We start from the raw sequence: 19,426 nt of genomic DNA on the forward strand, positions 1-19,426 counted from the left end.
TCTACGTGAGTTGAATCGCGCACCACAACGGTTTCAGCAAGTTTCTCAATCGAGCAATGTTCATTTCCCACGATGTGTTGTTCAAAATATAAGCAATTTGCTATAGCTGAGCCAAAGCGTTAAAATTGAGCGCAGATACTGTCATGATAACGTTTAGCGCGCGATGTGAATCACGTAGAGCATTGAGTTTTCATGAGCGGGTGGTTTGAATTTACGCATCAAGAATCATTGAATATCTTAGAGGAGTTGATTTCGGTAATTTTCGTTGTAGGCATCGTGTTGTACGTGAAATTTCGGTTAAGAAACATATATCAGATTGCTTAAATTCGTACCTTGTCTAGTGGTCCATTTTGGCGCATACGTAATTTGAAAAATAATCGGTTCAATTTATGAAGGCACCATGACCAAGCCTAGAACCGCATGATTAGATTTTGATTTAGATTACCCGGGCATCCCAGACTCTAGGTAATGTCATTTGAACTATCTCTTAACCTCTCAAGGCATGAATACCATGAAGCGTCTCTCCCCTGCGGTGCGTCATTTTCCGTTCACCCCTGCGTGGCAGCGGCGACGGCGGCGGCAACTCCGCTTGGACACCAAACGTAAATAAGTCAGGGTTAACGAGCGTGTAGCCCAAAAACGCAGACAACACGAGTGGTGAAGCATATAACGTCGGAATTTATCGTCGCGCTCCGAGCCCGGCCGAGCACGCACCTCTATCGCGGTATCGCGAGATGCCTATCCGCCCGATTCCGGGCGTTGCGGCCCTCCACACCGAGCCCCCCACAGCCACACTACTCATGCAGACCGTGTGATCTGTGAATGCGGAATGTAGGTTAACACTGAACAGTGAACGCAGTCTTTTATATTAGACGGAATCTCCCTCGGTTGACAGTTCGGGCGGAACTCCGACGATAATGTTCGCGTCGGAGCCGCAAGATCATGGGCGTGGCCGGAGGAGTCCGAAGGGCGTTTGCCACTTCGGGAGGCCCCCTTCTCGGAAAGTTCCAAAATATTAGTAGACCCCCGTGAGGGATGAATGGGCCCCTGTCCCCTCACACATTTTTTCCAGCGACGCTTATCGTCACCTTGCGGGCAAAGTATCACAAGCGCCATGCGACATTTAAAAATTTTCGCCGCCATTTTATTTTTTTACAAAGCAATTGTTGGTTGAATCTGTTTGAAAGTTTCGCTGAATTTTATCGGCAGCACAAAGAAAATTAAGTGACAATTTTTGGATCAGCTTCGTTAAACAAGTTCTTTGTAAAAAAATAAAATGGCGGCGGAAATTTTTAAACGTCGCATGGCGCTTGTGATACTTAGAAAGGTGACGTGATACACGTCTATCGTATCCAACATCCGCCGCGTAATGACTAATAGGACGTTCATTCGGTTACTTGTCTGACTAGTGACTATAGGACGTACCAAATATATTGTGACGCCTTTTCCCTGTCTTTTAAGCAGATCATTTTTCCCGTGCTTCAAGTGGAAGATATAATACTAAGCGAGAATTTTCTTTTATATAGTTAAGTTTATATAGATAAGTTTTAGTCCGTTAAAAACAAATGAAGAGCCTATATCCGAAGGAAAAGTGAAATCGTTTTGACATTCTGAATGTAAAAAAAGTGTGCGAGAACTTATAAAGTGCTAAATTATTCGCCACAGCAGTCAGTTTTACTTATTAGCAGTGGTAAAGTAAGTGCTGTAGCGGGTTATTCAGCATTTTATAAGTTCTCGCATTTTTTTTACATCTAAAATGTGAAGTGAACTTGATTTTTTTTTCGGTGCGGCAATGAAAAAATTTGCACTCTTAGATTCATCAATTTTTGCCGGAAACTAATACAGATAAATTGTTGTATTCTTATTGACGATGGTACCCAGCAAGGCTACCAAACATCGACTTGCTTGTCGAATGAATCCCTTAACACGTTTCTTACTTGTAGTTGAGTAGGTAACTGCAAGTGGTGGAGTGGTGATGCCTCGAAAAAGGTGGTTCCAACCATCACCAAAAACTCATGGTCGGTATTTTATTACATCTTGTACTAAACAAAGATTGGGGTTAGCAATTTTGGTAGGGAAGGAGAACGGTCTTGCTGTACAATTTTAAGAGAGAGTTGTTGATGAGTTGACACGAGTTTAAATGATCTCCTTCGGTCGTCTGAATAAGGAACGTAATCAAAATCGGATCATTAAAATCATTGACTCTGATCTCCATAATTCACTAAAAGCATAACATAACATAATTTGGGGAAAGGCTGCAAAAAAACAGAGGATGAATGAAAAAACTCGGAACGTTTCGAAATGTTGCAATTTCATTATCTACCGGAGGATAAATGGGAATTGTAACATTTTGATACATTCCAAGGTTTTTTTTATTTATCCTCTGTTTTTTGCAGCCTTTCCCCAAATTGAGTTGTTATTTTATTATGTGTTTTGGCTGATTAAGTTGTTCTTCATTCACAAGAAAGCTGTATCCGATGTAGGTAAATTTCGCCTCCAAATTATCCCAAAATAAAACGCTCGAAATTTGACAACGCATGATGTAACTCCCCAAAGCGCCAGTCCCCCATTCATGATTTTGTTTACCGGGGTATATTTCTGCCAGCCGCAATAATCTTCATTGTTGGGGTTTTTTTTCACGGCTCTCACTTTTCAGATAAAACTGAATTGCCTTTGATCGTTTTTTATCGTTCCCGATGTCAAAAAGTGTTTGCCATTCCGTTTTATAGTCCTGCTGTAAGGCGCCGCGCTGCTTCCATCGTTATAGGGCTTTGATCGCCCTTGATTGCCGTCGATGAATGACGTCATTCCCCCTTTTAGTCAGTTCCCTTCGGATGTTGTGGTACTTCATAAATAAGATCGATGGAAAAAATAAATTATAAACCTCAGAGTTGAGTTATTTTAACTCATATTCACAATCGTAGACTAAACATAAATAGACTGAAAGAAGAGGCGTAGACTGAATTCGTAGAGGTATTTGTAGACTGAATATAAATTCACTGAATTACTATAAACTCGATGACCAATGCTGATCTAAAAGGATCAACCACTGTGAAATGAACCGCGTTCAGCAGAAAGGAATCAAGCAACATCAGCTATTGCCAAAAACTGGGTAGTTAAATGTTTCACAAGAGAATGTTTGTGCGGATTCCTTTGACAATTGTCAGGAATTTGCTTCGCACTAAGCAGACAATTCACTGAAATTTGCGAAAAAATCCGCACCACCTTTTTTATGTAAAAGATTAAATTGCCGACTTAATTTGGCAATAATTGCTGATGTGGCTTGGTTCCTTTCTGCTTGACGCGGTCAAATTAATTGTAAGTGTGGCCTTCTGCGGGTTGTCTATTGAAACAGAGTGTTGGTCCAGTGGAAAATTAGTCTAAAATTGAATGAAGCTATGTGATTTGTTGACAATGGATATACTTCGGGTTACTTTCGGGGTTTTTTCGATCGGATCAACCAAAAGGACTCGGTTGATGGACCAAATTTTTGGTTAATTAGACCAAAATCGCATGTTACTATCAGACATCTGGAGATAAAGAAAGTGTGATGCTTGACTCGTTTCCCTCGACGTCATTCAAAGGTTGCACCTTGTTTGGACCATCACCAATACGATTCGATTTCAATATTGGCGGTTCGCGCCTGATTTTTGAAACAAGGTTGAAAATTTTCAGTCCAAAGATTTTGTCAAAAGTAATCCAAAGATTTGGTCAATGTAACCTGAAGAAAGACGAATAGAGGTGTCGTCAGCTAAGTTGGCACTTGTTTACTTTCTGCTTGGAAACGATCGCGTATTAACCGCGGTCCGATGATGAACTGGCAATCCTCGATCGCTATTGGCGATTGCATTGCGGCCGCTTGCAAACGGAGTGTAAACAAGTGCCAACTTAGCTGAAGACTCCTCTTAAAGTATTGACCGAGCATTCAGGCTACTTAGTGCTCTCCTCTCCATTTTTCCACAAAATTTCGGTTACTTTTATTACCTATTGGCAACCACCTTCATACATGGATAAGAGGGTTATTCAAAATCGGCGATTTTACCCAACGCTTGGATTTTGCCCGGAGTTGGATATGTTGTTCCCTATCACAAGACACGCCTTTTTCCGGCATTGGCAAGTTCACCCGAAATTTTTCCCGCGCGCTACAGCGTTGCCAAGTTGAAAACAGGCAAATTCCGTAAGTGGCATCAAAATTGAGCTATGAAGTTGCGGTTTTAACGAAAATTCTCTAAAAATTACGCACTTTTAGGATATGACCATGTTTTTAATGTCGCATTAATTTTAACATGCATTATTGCCAAATTTCCGATTTTTAAATTCGACAAATGCTACATATTCGCAAATACCCAAAAAAGCTATCTTCAAATTTGAATAAAAAGTTGTCTAATCGATAGTTCGTTCGATTCCGCATCCATCGATATATTATAGCTCGCTGGGAAACTTTTGGTTCGCGAGATATCATCATTTTTGTGAACAGCTTTATGGAGCGACGACGCTTTTTGAGTCCGGGCGGATAGAAATTTTAGCCTCCAAAAACACCGGGTAGCATTAATTCCATGGTTTCCTATGTAATTTTTGGCGCTGAATCCGAATTTGACCATTTCATAAAAAAATTGTCACCAAGATGTTGCCAAATTTGGCAAAAATTGCTTAAAATCGGCCTTTTTGGCGGATTGTAGCCTGTGACTTGCCAGGAGTTGATCAGACGACAAAATTGGTTATTTCCACAGTTAAAACTCGTTAAACTATCTACAAGCTGAGTCAAATTCTTTCTGCTCACGGTAAAATTAAACGCGCGACAAGCAGCAAACTGAAAAAAAGACACCAAAATTGGCGCTTTTTGCGGTTTTTGTCGTAAGTTTCTTGTTTTCCGATTAAGAGAATGTTTCTTGACTATACTAATGAACAACATGAGCAGAATTTAATAAAATTGAACAATAAAATAAGATCGAACATATTCCAATGTTGCCAAGCTTAAACAAAATACTTTAATTTTCGCTGGTTTTTTCGATATTATTGTCCTATATTCTTTGTTCACCTCTTATTTTTAAATTTTATAAATGTATCTCTCTTGCAAAATAATACACTTCTGTAGAATAATTTAATTTTCAACTTAGATATATACTAATAACTAGGGTATTTAGTTCAGAGAGGAAAAATTCATAAAATAGTGAGTTTTATCGAATCGTGTCAATAAACCACATTTTGAAACAATAATGGAAAATTTTCTGTTAAAAATTAATGAATAAAATGTACTCCTCAGACAGACTTCATTAAAACAAGACAAGACGCATTGCAATATTGCCAAAATTACGTACAAATCGTTGAATTTTGGCGGTATTTGACCGTTATTATTCATTACCCTATATTTAGAATACAATTTTATTTTATAATTCTGAGATAATGGAGTTTAATAGAAAAAAGTAACGACACCAAACTGAAGAAGACGCCCAGGAAAGGACAATAAGGGGCTTAAAAAGGAACAAGGGCGCTCTAAATTACTGAGGACCTGTGGGTGGACAAGGGACAATGGCGGTTAGGCGTCGCGGGGCCCGAGAGACCGCTGTTAAAGCGGCTCTTTATCTATATATGTAACAATACAATAGTTTGTCGTTACACTCGGCGTAATTAGGATTTTCCTAAGAAACATTCTCTTAATCGGAAAACAAGAAACTTACGACAAAAACCGCAAAAAGCGCCAATTTTGGTGTCTTTTTTTCAGTTTGCTGCTTGTCGCGCGTTTAATTTTACCGTGAGCAGAAAGAATTTGACTCAGCTTGTAGATAGTTTAACGAGTTTTAACTGTGGAAATAACCAATTTTGTCGTCTGATCAACTCCTGGCAAGTCACAGGCTACAATCCGCCAAAAAGGCCGATTTTAAGCAATTTTTGCCAAATTTGGCAACATCTTGGTGACAATTTTTTTATGAAATGGTCAAATTCGGATTCAGCGCCAAAAATTACATAGGAAACCATGGAATTAATGCTACCCGGTGTTTTTGGAGGCTAAAATTTCTATCCGCCCGGACTCAAAAAGCGTCGTCGCTCCATAAAGCTGTTCACAAAAATGATGATATCTCGCGAACCAAAAGTTTCCCAGCGAGCTATAATATATCGATGGATGCGGAATCGAACGAACTATCGATTAGACAACTTTTTATTCAAATTTGAAGATAGCTTTTTTGGGTATTTGCGAATATGTAGCATTTGTCGAATTTAAAAATCGGAAATTTGGCAATAATGCATGTTAAAATTAATGCGACATTAAAAACATGGTCATATCCTAAAAGTGCGTAATTTTTAGAGAATTTTCGTTAAAACCGCAACTTCATAGCTCAATTTTGATGCCACTTACGGAATTTGCCTGTTTTCAACTTGGCAACGCTGTAGCGCGCGGGAAAAATTTCGGGTGAACTTGCCAATGCCGGAAAAAGGCGTGTCTTGTGATAGGGAACAACATATCCAACTCCGGGCAAAATCCAAGCGTTGGGTAAAATCGCCGATTTTGAATAACCCTCTTTTTATGGGAAAATTAAAAGCACCCAAATGCATTTTCATTGAAACCATTGATTGCTGCTTTGAACCCTGACGTATCTAAATGTTTTTTTTAATCTGATTCGTATGATTCTGACGCATGACATTGTTGATTTTTTTCAGGTGGCCAAGTGTTACAGAGCACAAAGACGCCGCCTCTTTTCACTGCAATCCGTGGCCGCCGTGATGAGCCCAACTCGGGCGAGGACGTAGGCGCGTGTCGTCAGTTCGTCGAGGGCGACCCCGAGAAAATGGAGTTCTACTCCCCCAACTACCCCAGCAACTACCCCAACCACTCAGACTGCATCGCTGTTCTCACAGGTAAATGAACTCCTTTACTTTGTCCGTGAGGTCTCGCAGGGAAAATGGTAAATTGGTCCAGTTTCCTATCGGATCGAAAAGACAGTCGCGCCGAGAAAGAGGCTGCACTGCGCGCTGATTGTTGGAATTGATAGACAAAGCTTTAGACAAAGAATACATAAGGAGTAAAGAGTAATCCTATTGGTTGAAATGAGAGATTCTTGAAGACTAAGGGAGCCACTGGAAAAAAGAAAACACATTGGATCTAGAGTCCAGACTCTTAAAAACATCGACAAGAAAAAATACTCTTGATTTAATCAGATTTAAGCTTAAATAAAGAACCAAGCCTCTTAATTTGAGCGGATTTCCTTTTGATTTAAGCTTAAATCTGATTGAATCAAGAGTCCTTTTTCTTGTCAATGTTTTCAAGTCTGGACTCTAGATCCAATGTGTTTTTTTCCAGTGAGATGGACTAACTAAAGGGTCTCGCATGGGTTACTGTTAGTTTGTCTATTGCCTAACGTTTTTCCCCTTTTCGTCTCCTTTGTCCATCGCTTTGTCTACCAATTTCAACCATCAGCTCGCAGCCAAAGGCTCAAATGTTCGAGTTATCCAAAGTGGTTTTTGTTGCGTAGTGTTCTATCAAACGGCCCAAAAATTGTAAACACAGCAACCTTGAATCTACCTTCGTCGATTTGAATTTTTCTTTTTTTTTTAAAAAAAAAAGCAATAAGAACTAGGAGGCAGCATGAGCAGGATACGACAACGTTGGAATATGCTTGTCGAATATTCTCATTGCCTCAAATGAGGCGGAACCTTGCTGTGGCTTTTGGAAACAATTAGAGCTTGCAAGACGGCAAAACAATAGAGCTTGAACACCGAAGATGCTTGGGTACGCGTGTTTTTGGGTGGGGGAGGAGAATCCGATAAGGAAGACGCATTCTGGGGAGGGGTGGAACGGGGTGGTTTTGCGGGGGGGAAAGGGGGCTGAGAACGTGCAAACCGCATGTAAATAGCTCCATAAATTTGGGAGCCTCAACGATTAAGCAGACGCGGGGTTGTTAGCTGGCTCTTTACCTCTTGGCTGCTGCTCGGCACCTCTGAGCGCGGGTAATATACAGTGGCCCGTGAGCGCGATATTCAATTTCGTCCAAGCTCCATATAAATTATCATTTATGGATGGCCTGCCCGAGTCCCAATCCAGCTTCCGGTGTGACCGGCCAGCTTACACCGGATCACCGCTCAAGAGCTGGATTTTTTCGATATTATATAACGTAGCGAAAAGTCCCCGGAGAAATTGTAATTCCACCATTAAAGGAGATGAACTCTCAAATGGACTGCATTTTGCTATAAGTAACCACTACCATCTGGCTTATACGTAAAAGCGCTCATTCGCATAGGTAAACTAATGGCGGATACGCTATTTCTAAATTGCGACAGAAATAGTTGTTCCTTTTTGCAGAGTGAAGTTCAATTTTTCGATGGCCGAACCGTTTCTAACTTGAAAATATCGACGGTGTGAGTCGGCAATCACGTAACTCGGTTTGCGACCGCGCAGACTTCTTGTTATACTTTATTTTTTAAACAGAAGACTACTCAACAACAATTCTTTAAAACTGCCGTGATTTTTTTTCTCTGTGCGAAGAAAATTCTACAAAAACTTCAAGGAATGATGGCACTTTATTCTCCTTTAAAAAAATAACATAGATGCGGAGATTTTCAGACACCGCAAACGAGTTATGTGATTCCCGACTTACACCGTCGATATGTGTCTCAATTGTAGTGTTCAAAAACTATCGCTCGTACTTTAAGTTAGTATAGGAACAGTCTAACAGGAAAATTTTATAAAAAAGAAATATGTTTTCAAGCATAAAGAAGACTTGAAGAATTGAAGGAGTTGAAATCACGAATTTCAAGCAAAGTAACGGCCAAACTGTCACTTGGAAAGCAAGTGATTTCGATTGTAGCCTTTCAAAACTTCCGCTACTACTGAATTTTTTTCCTAAAGAGGTATCATAAAATATTTTTGCAAGACATTCCAGAGAATTTTCTTGCAGTGGTAAAGATAATTTCAACATGATTTTGTACTTTAAAGATGAGCAGCCATCTCTCTAAAGGTGAAGAGTGACAGGGAGTGACAGTGATTGTTTTAAATGCAGATGCATTTAAAACAATCGAGATACATGGTTTGATGCTTTATTAAAATTATTGATCATAGACGCGAAGTAAAATTCACTTTTCCCGGAATACGTTTCATTTTTGTTTTTTATCGGTGAAATATGCTCGTAATACGGGAGTGTCATGCGTTTTTCTACCGAAGATGCATTGCACTGAGAACAGCGTCAGAAATGGTTGAGAAAACGATAACGAAAAAAAAACTTAATATGGCAACTAAGCAAGGAGAAGGACGAGCGTTGATGACGGCGCAGAGATACAACTATTCGTGCTTAACGGATGTGCGTGTCGCATCTGCAAAATTGAAGGCGCGATGGCACTCGCAATGCTCTGCTCTATGCTGCCAATGCGATGTAACTCGGATTCGGAAGAAAACTTAAAAAACGAGGCCCAATTACGTCTCTGCTATCCTCGACTGTTTTGCTCACGTAGCCCTTGAGGCACCACTACAAATGAGACAAACGAAAACAAACAGAATATGGCAATGGAGCAAAGGAAAGGACGCGTGTTGATGACGGCGCAGAGATACAACTATCCGTGCTCGATGGATGTCCGTGTTGCGTCTGCAAAATTGAAGGCGCGATGGCGTGAGGCGTGCACTCGCAATGCTCCGCTCTTAGCTGCAAATACTGTGTTGCTCGGATTCTGGATAGAAGTTAAAAAACGAGGCCCGAACACGTTTCCTTTATCTTCCGGCTCTGTGATACTCGATTTTTCTCTTTTTTTCAATTTGACGGCTTTAATTTAACATTTTTACTATGTATTTGCAGAACTATATCTAAAGTCCTTATGTAACTACCAGCGTCATACACCGCGCGAGGCACGTGTTTTTAGCGAGTCTCTGGTCAATTTGATCTGGCATGTACCACCAACGGTTAAACGACGCTTACAATGTGACCATGGAAGTAGAAAATGACATCGTATTCGACGTCATGACCAAAAGTTGCCAGTCTGGTGTAGTCATTTTATCAGGATGACGGATGAAAGGTTGTTAAAGGAGACATTTGATTGAGTGCTTCCTGGGAAGAGACGAAAGGGTTGCCGAGTGAAGGGATCCAAGGGTTTTTACATGAATAGAGAATTTGCAGGTATCTGAAATTTGATGAATTTCGTCTTAAGTGGAAACTACTGAATGAACTGAACACGAGTATACCCTTGGTTCACGAATTGAACAATTGTTGGAGAAGATATGACAATCTGCTAAAATGCATATGTTTAAATGGGAAATGCCGCCAGATGACGTCGCTATGCGGTACATTTTCTCATTTTGGAATCTATTTTCATACTCTTTCCGATATCAGAAAAAATTTAAAAAATATTAATAAATCAGCTCTTTAAGCAATTTCAGATGAAGCAATAAACAATTTGCGTGCAAATTCTCCATTTAGAGAATTTCAGCTCCCTGGAAGCCTCCGGGGAGATTATGGCGGTTAGGCGTTGCAGAGCGGCTAAGAGCGCTATGAAAGCAACTCTTATGTATATGCCGAGAGAAAATTTCTCGGACACGCCTCAGACGTTCTCATGTACTTCTAGGTCAAAGGTCGAAGAATGAGGATCAAACGCGAGAAAATAGTCATCATCAGTAATGGACTGATATGATGTGACAATTCTGGATATCTCCCCCGGTTGGGGTGCCATGCAGACTCCGCAGTCCTTCTAATCAGCTTCATTTGGGGTTGTGGTCGCCTCTATCTCGTCCCGTTATCTTCCCTCATCGCCCGACTTAGGGCGGCAACAGAAAATGAGTGACAAAATATCCGTTGCCACATTTTCACCAGGATTTTCGACTTTAATGATTTGGAATCCAAAGCCCAAGAGTAGTTTTAAGATTAAATCGGTTTTAAAAAATTTCGAAGGTGCGGGCTAACTCTTAAGAATAACCAAAATCCACGTGACTTAAATGTGCCTTGGAGAATGAATTTATTTGTCTCGGAAATTACCTGCACCGGGTTTTCATCCCACATTTTTGTGTGTACTCGTTACTCGCTAAAAATAAAAAAATGAAGAATAAATTATTAAATAATTTACATTGAAGAAGATGTTTGTGTAAGATTTGACAAAAGTATACTTTTTCTTTAATAAGCGAGACGTATGAAATTTCTGAGTCGAAAAACTTCAGTACACGCTCAAGAGTTAGCGCAAGCATTATATTCATGATATTAGTCATCTTCTTCAGAAAACTTTGATCGAAAGGAGTCATTATATTTAAAAAAAATGCGCAAATACAGGGTCTGTATGTAAATCTATACCTATGGATCATGATAATGTTCTATTTGAGCCAAATCATAGGTAATTTTTTTCTAGCAGCAAATGGGACATAATATAATTTACTGACGGTTCTAAACTCACAGTACCAACTACATCAGTATGTCACAAAAATTAACTTTTTAATTTTGATGTAGTTGTAAATGTGAAAAAAGCAACTCAAATTGGCATATGCGCGTTAATTGTAATAGCGACGGGACAGTGATTGTATATTTGGGGGTGTTTATGAGGTTCAGAGGCAAGTCGTAAAGAGTAACTGGCCATTTGTGGCGTTGCCGGGTTTGTGAAGTCTGCCCTCCCTCAGAGGGTTTTTATCAGTAATAAACGAACCATTCCCCGCTTTCTCCTCATACCGCATCCCTTAATTTTTACTATATCCTAAGTTCCGCGTAAGTTTCACGACCATTGTCACGTATTAATATTATTTAAACCTCTTGGATGAAGTTCAGGAGAATTGCAGTAGTATTCAAGTTGGTTTTCATTTTGTCAGATATTATCAATCAAAAGCGGACTCACAAGGAGCCACTGGAAAAAAACACATTGGATCTAGAGTCCAGGCTCTTAAAAACATCGACAAGGAAAAGTACTCTTGATTCGATCAGAATCTAGCTTAAATCAAAAACCAAGCCTCTTAATTTAAGCGGATTTCGTTTTGATTCAAGCAAAAATCCGATTGAATCAAGGGTATTTTTTCTTGTCAATGTTTTCAAGAGTCTGGACTCTAGATCCAATGTGTTTGTTTTTTCCAGTGAGGTACACTCCTAAAGGATGTGGTGTTGAAGTAATGCTTAGCCTATTCAGTTCTTTTTCCGAATCTGGAAAAATTCCCGAAGATTGTTTCCATCGCCTATCAAATTTTCACCAAATTGAACTTGTCCGAAAAATCCTTGTTTTAGTGCTGAGAAACGCGATGTTTACTGATTCCCTACTACAAAAATTTGTTTCATTTCTTACAGTTCTTTCTAAAAACAAAATTTGTAGGTCTGTTTAATTTAGTTCCGCTCATTTGTGTTCCGATGAATGAAAGCGACGTTTATTTAAGCAAATACTGAGCCATTCTTGGCCCTTATACGTTAAAAAACGTCATTGCATTCCATTGCAGACGTGTTTGTCCTCCTTCTTTTTACGAACCAGGTCGATTGCTTTGATCACACGCTAAACTTTTTTATCATTTTGAATTAATGGGCGAGCATTGATGACGGCGCAGGCATACGACTATTCTTGCTTGACGGATGTCCATGTCGCATCTGCAGAATTGAAGGCGCGATGGTGCAAAGCGTGAACTCGCATTGCTTCGCTCTATGCTGCGAATGCTGCGTTGCTCGGATTTGGGATAAACGTCAAAAAACGAGACCCGAATATGATTTCCAGAGATGAAGAGACCCATCGCGGATGGATTTACTCTCCTTCTTTTTACGAACCAGGTCGATCGCTTTGATCACGAACGGAACTCTTTTATTACCGTGATTAGAAGGCGGTGGTTTTTATCTACTTTGGCAATGATGCAACGATCTGCGGTCTTGATAACCATTCAGATGTGCAAAGCCGGCCGCTCCCGCTCGGCCTAAATGCCCGAGCGATTTAAACTTGCTTTACGACCGCGCTTGTGTCTCAGTCCCAAGTTCGACTTTCTTTTGTTTGTAAACAATGGAACCGAAGACGCGGACCGCGAGATGGACAGATGTCAGACGAGTAAATAAACGCAGAGCGGGGCTTGTTATTGTTCCCCTCTCCGCCTCCCACTCAAATCTTCTTTTTCTTGTTTCTTTTCCCCTTTTCATAAACGACCGAACGGAATTGCAGATCAAGCGAAGGAAACGCACTTTTTAGAAATGAGTCCAGATTTTTATATTACGAACCTCCGCTATCTCGCGATGTATATAAAAGTGAAAATTATTTTCTTTTGACTCGTCTTCTTTCTTCCCTTTTTATTTATTCTTTTTCCCTTCATTCATTCTCATCGTGCGCAAAGCTTTTTTCTTGTCTACTCGCACGTCTCTTTTACCTCATTTCTCTTTTCAACCATCAACTTGATACGTTTATAATGTAATCGTTTGTTTTACCCAGAGACAAGAGACCCTCCACTGGCCTCCTAGCGACAGGTGGAAGCTTTTACTTTCGGGGTTTCAACAATTCCTTATGGACAATTATTAGGGAGCAACAGTCATTACCCTAGTTTCGGCTGTTGACTTACCTACATGGTCGATGATGAGCTTCGGATGACGTCATGAGCCAAACAACTTTCCCAAACATCGGCCATTTTCGGCTTGTTTGCAAAACGAAACTGCCAACACGTTGTTGAACATCAACCATGTAGGTAAGTCAACAGTAGAATGCTGAAGTCCCGAAAGTAAAAGCTTCCACCATGGCCAAGATACTAGTGGAGGGTCTCTTGTCTCTGGTTTTACCCTCCTCATTTTGAAACTAACCTTTCTATAAACTATAAATTCTGCATACGGATGGCGAAGCTGCAATCTCGGTTCCAGACATCCTTCCGTAATAAATTTTCCAATGGAATAATACTCAACGTCATTTTTGGAAAACTTTCCTGAGTTTTCCTCTCTGTATGAAGATTATTCTCCAATAATTATATTAAAATAAAAAATTCGTGAATTGATAGTATTTTTATGAGGCAGAAAATGGGGAAGATGAGATCTACAGAAGGAGCTCTGGCAGTATCGCTATCAGTGGCAGTTGGGTGTCGCGGAGCTCACAGAAGATCGATAAAAACGGCATGATAGTAGTCAGTGGCATAGCGAATAATATTTTCTGAAAATATCAAGCTACAGTGTTGGTTCGTTTTCCTTCATTTAAATTAGTAAACTAAGTAAATACTCTTCAATTTATTAAAATTGAAGGACAAATTTTTGAAACACCACAAGCAAATTACGCATTTTTTCCCCGTTCATATAGCCCTCGCAACAATATTAAAATACTCATTTTTTTTCAAGTTAGCATAAATAATGTGTTTAGTTAATTCCCAATTCTGTACATCACATAGATGCGAATGAGTTTTTCTTGCGCGAGGTGACGTTAGCCACGAATCTTTTTCTAATAAATTTCTACAGAAGACATAATGACTCTGCATTCGCCATGCATGCCAAATTATTTTATAAACCTAGCCCTGTTGGCCTCTGCCGGAGCAAGAGTTTATTTTCAGGGATCAACGCTAATCCGCGCCTAATTTTCATGAATGAGTGATGCATAAAGCAGTTTGTTAAAGAGACACAAATACACAGACAAATGTTCAACAAACATTCTTTACGGTCTGCTCAGCTTGACTTCGTTACTCAACATTATTAAATTAAAATGTGTATCACTTGTAAGAAAATGTTGAATCTCCAAGAGTAATTGTTTCGTCACCCGGTTGACCGGCTGAAAATACTGTCCTGGTTTTATTAAAATTTTTGCAATCGGTTTAACGAATAAAGAAGATAAGCAACATAATTCAAGAACAAAATGTTATCTTGTATCAAGGTGTATTACATTCAGGTGTAAATCTTGTTTTTTCGTCATGTTTAATTTCGCCAGTATTACAATTTAGAATTAATTTGTCATAAGGTATCGTTTTGAACTTAAAACATTTTCCTTGATAATCCCTAACATATCTTGTAACTTTTTCAACTATCAAAATCCTTTATTGGCCAATTATTTGTCAAAAAGTTCCAACATAACATTTTTTTAATCCATATTCTTTACTGAAGGTTTCTTAACGCCTAATTTTAAAAAGATGTCATTACAATCTTGAAATTTACTGGAAAACAATTCAGACCTGTTTTGGCATACATACTCTGCACTTGTGTCAATTTTTTCCCTCGCCGTTTAAGAACAGGTGTTTTTCCCGAGAAGAATTTAAGAGGCTCAGAGCTGTTATGCAAACTTTTCCTCTCTTTCATGCTTAGACACCAGAAATTAGATGAAAACTTTGACTGGGAGCTTCTGAAAACTCACTCATAGTCATTTCCCCATCTTCGGGAGGAATAACTATAAGAGCGCTTTTTTGTCTGGAAAGTTCCTCGTCTTGCTACAGGCCTCGAGCGACTTTAGAAATCTTTCGAAAACGGTGCTCGTAAATTTAAAAGTAATTAAAAAACCAATTAGAATGATTTTGTTTCCCAGCCATATGACAAGTATCTCTCTGTCTGCCGAAGCAATTGAAAAAATACCACCAAAGAAGAACAAGCCTCTGCTAAGGACCTGTTCCCGGTCCTCCCTATGCCTATCCCTCTCCGACCGTTCAGGGTTCAAACTCCCCGAGCCTAATTAAGTCGGAAATAACAAAAGCATTTACTTTTCCCACCCGATGAAGTCAATTTAGCGGCATTTGAGCGCTCTCTAATGAGTGCAAAAGCAGACTCAGGCCCATCCTTTGAACCCCGTTGTAAACTCCCCTCCTCCCTTCCTCTGGGGCCTCTGCCCTCCCTTCCTCGTTTCAATCCAACCCTCGAACAGTCGTTGTCCTTTGCTGTAAGATACACTGTAATTCGAATCTACTACATTGTCTCCGTGTCAGACTCAATCTTCTGTATTGAGCAGACTCGATTTTTGGGTTCCGAATTTGTTGAAACAGTCATTTTTAAACAGTCATCATTTTTAATGTTAACGTCATCAAATTATTATCAATAATCATTCTTCTTCTGTTTTTATCACTGTAAAAAGTACATTGAACATTTTGGATTACAATGTTCATAAATAAGCGAAACGATATAGTGCGTATTTTATACGTTACTTTTCTGCAACTTTTACTACCTCCGATCGATATTTATGGCCAATTTTGCATTTGAGCCATGGTCTATACCAAGTTCTGTGCTATTTTTAGCACAACCTCTACCTCTTCTTTCGGCCGAAAGAAAATTATTGTATACTTTTGCAGCAGTAACGCGTCATGCAATTTTTCAGAAACAAATATTCCATCTCGGTATTAGCTTAAAATGCCTTGCTAGGCAATGGAAGGCCCGTCTATTGTGCTTAACTAGAACCTCTCGCTTCACTATTTTATTATTATCAGGGAGTTTTATTTTATAAACTCGGAGGGCATCAGTAATAGACTAAATATTGCAATCCTTGAATTTTATTCTTATTATTCTTGAAAAATTTTGCGTTCAGTCAATGATTGTCAACTTACGATCCATGGTAAAAGTTCAAATATGATAATTTTGTCCTTGAAAATTTTTCGTGATAGTTAAGTTTTTTATTTTTTATTTTTGAAGATTGACTAATCAGCATTATCTCAGAAAACTTGGTGCGACTTTTTTTCATCCTCTATATAGCTTCTTAAAAATAGGAATAAAATCTGCATTAATCATGTACAAATGATTTTCCGTAACAAATAATCAGAAACGGCAATCCTAAAACAATACAATCCAGATTTGTGTATTTACCGTCGATTCACAGTGATCTACTTGTGTTAGAGGGCCATCAACTTGAAGCTCTCCAATTGGTGTTGAATGAATGTTGAAAAGAGAATGGTTATAACATGTTTATGATGCTTCATTTACCACACGGGACGAAGGTTTAGCACAAAGTTAAACATAGCATCAGTGAAAGAAAAACTATGCGCTTAAAGTTGTTATTGTTATTATCAGCTCCCTTCCTCAAAGCGATGGAAGAAAGACGCGAGCAAAGCTGACGCCTCAAATATGACCTAAATCAAATTGCCATCGACGAGTGTAAATCTAATTGAGGGCAAAGACCCTCGGAAGTTGTGATGAGATCGTTCCCTCGGGGTTTCCGGTCACCAGCGTTTTCCATTTTCTTCAAAAATCTCGAAAAACTGCAGATATCTTTTCGGTCGGTAACCTCGTGACACATTCACAGAATACAAGACAAGGAACTAGAGAAAAAGAACCGTCGCAGAACGCAATGATGTGCTAATGCTTAGGAAAACGCAAGCAGCGAGAACTCCTTCATTATTGCCCTTATGCAACATTGCTTGCCTTTGAGTATGAATGGCTGCTTGGGTTGATGCGTTTCAAGACATTTGGATTGCATTTTGCAAAAAGGAACCACAAGAATTCCAATGTTGCTAAAATTGTGCAACTTTTTAACCTTGCAACTATAGACTGATCATCTAATTTTTGTGCTCTTAGATGTCTTCAGCGGGATTCTCATTTTTCAACCAAATTATAGTGGGATTCTCCATTTTTGATTATTCAACGGAACTCTACAGAAATTGCTCCACTAAACATTTTGTTTTCTCCGACTAATGTTTCGCTTTCTATTGACGGTTACGCAATGATAAAAATCGGAAATGCGTTTTTCAGATTACGATGATAAAAGTCTTCAATGTTTTTTAATGTTTTCAAGGATAACCAACCATTGGATCCTATTGAAATTCTCTGTATATTTTCATCGCTTTCTCTAAATAAATCACAGCCAATTGCAATGAAACATTTCAATTAGTTTTCTTTGATTAAGATCGAGTCGGACGTTTTTTAAGGTGATTCGACGGTTGCTATTTTTTGCCAGAGCGACGAAAGATATATCGCATCAATTCGTTTCATAATTTAAGGTACTTATCATTTTTTTTGAATTTTGAGATCGCACTGCTGTTGTCATTATGAGACTAAAGAATTCTAAGGAGACTAAGAAAAATATAGCATTCGATACTAATATCGAAAGTGCAGTCGAATGCGATATTTTTCCTCTAAAAACCCACGCCTTTAATACATTGAATTCCTTTGTGAAATTAGATACATGAATTCTTTAGTCTCATGACAATAGAAGTGCGATTTCAAAATTCGAAACGAATGACAAGTAGCTGAAATTATGGAACGAATTGATGCGATGTATCGCACGTTGCTCTGACACAAAAAATGACAACCGTCGAATCACCTTAAGCGTTACAATTGAGGTTTTACTTTTTCGCCTTTAGCCATTGATACGTGAAGAGTGGAAATTCAAAATCTGGAAAGTGTCATCCGGTATTGCTAAAATTGTGCATCTTGCTCCGTAGCGTAAAAGGACCTGAATACTTCCCTTCATTAAATTTTAGTGAAGAAATGTTCTATGCACTTTGACCTTATAGAAACTGGTGCTCAATCGTAGCAACACCTGGGGGCACTTGCCAGGTTTTGAATTTATGCTCTCCCTATAAAAAAGATAAAAAAGCACTTGATGAAAAGATTCTCAGGTTTTGATTTTACTTACTCAGAGGAGGAATAGAGGAACATATTTTGACAAGCTCGTTTCCACACCACCTTAGGAAAGCCCGATCAGGTAGAGGATACGGTGCTGCTCCTGGAGGTAGAGCTTACGGCGCGTTTTTTTTAACGTGGTGTCGCCAAGAGCCCTAATCCACGGGGAAGGGAAGAAGAAAAGGGAGAGGGAAGAGGAAAAGGGAGAGGAAAGAGGAAGAGGGAAAGGGGAAGAGGAAACAAAAAAATACACTCACCAACGCCGATGCATCTCCACCTGTCACTTCTCCATGCCGTTTTTGATACTCCTAAAAACAGCTGTGCCCGCAGAAGACGAAAGTAGCGCCCTCCGCAACTGATTATGGAGGAGGAATAAAACAGTATCTTACCTTCGGTTGCGGGAAGATCCAGCAGCAGCAGCAGCACCTGGAACAGAGAATAAAAAAAAGAAAAGAAAGAAAAGAAGGAAAAAAAAATAAAAAAAAATGCGACGATCCCGGTACGATGGCACCCAGCAGCAGCACCTGAAACAGAGAATAAAAAAAAGAAAAGAAAGAAAAGAAGGGAAAAAAAAAAAAAAAAAAAATGCGACGATCCCGGTACGATGGCACCCAGCAGCAGCACCTGCAACAGAGAATAAAAAAAAGAAAAGAAAGAAAAGAAGGGGAAAAAAAAAAAAAAAATGCGACGATCCCGGTACGACGGTGTCCACCAGCAGCGGCCTCCCCCAACCCCGGCTTCCAGCGTCCCGGTTCCTTTCCCACCTCCTCCCTTTTTTTTTTTTTTTTTTTTTTTCCACTCGTGGCTTGCTGAGATCCTCCGGGGCGTAACGCCCCGGAGCCGCCGTCGCCGGCAGGGGCGCCCGCCGGGACCCCATAAGGGTCCGCTGGGCGCCCCCACCCCCGACCCCCCGCGAGGGGGGTCAAAAAGCCCCCCCTTGCGGGGGGGCAAAGTGACCCCCCTCGCGGGGGGTCGGGGGCAGGGGCACCCAACGGACCCACGGGGTCCCGGCGGGC

The 19,426-nt window shown here is 39.8% G+C and overlaps 1 protein-coding gene across 4 annotated transcripts in view; it reads left to right on the top strand.

The window, feature by feature from the left end:
- Positions 1–19,426, top strand: part of Neto (Neuropilin and tolloid-like) — a 289,241-nt gene that overhangs the window by 186,305 nt on the left and 83,510 nt on the right. For all 4 annotated transcript variants that reach the window (XM_072298913.1, XM_072298910.1, XM_072298911.1 and 1 more), the window contains exon 4: positions 6,658–6,855. In XM_072298913.1, coding sequence (XP_072155014.1) covers positions 6,658–6,855 — 198 coding nt within the window. The remainder of the gene's footprint in view (positions 1–6,657; positions 6,856–19,426) is intronic.

This window comes from Bemisia tabaci, chromosome 3, assembly GCF_918797505.1.
Source record: "Bemisia tabaci chromosome 3, PGI_BMITA_v3".
Lineage (NCBI taxonomy): Eukaryota > Metazoa > Arthropoda > Insecta > Hemiptera > Aleyrodidae > Bemisia > Bemisia tabaci.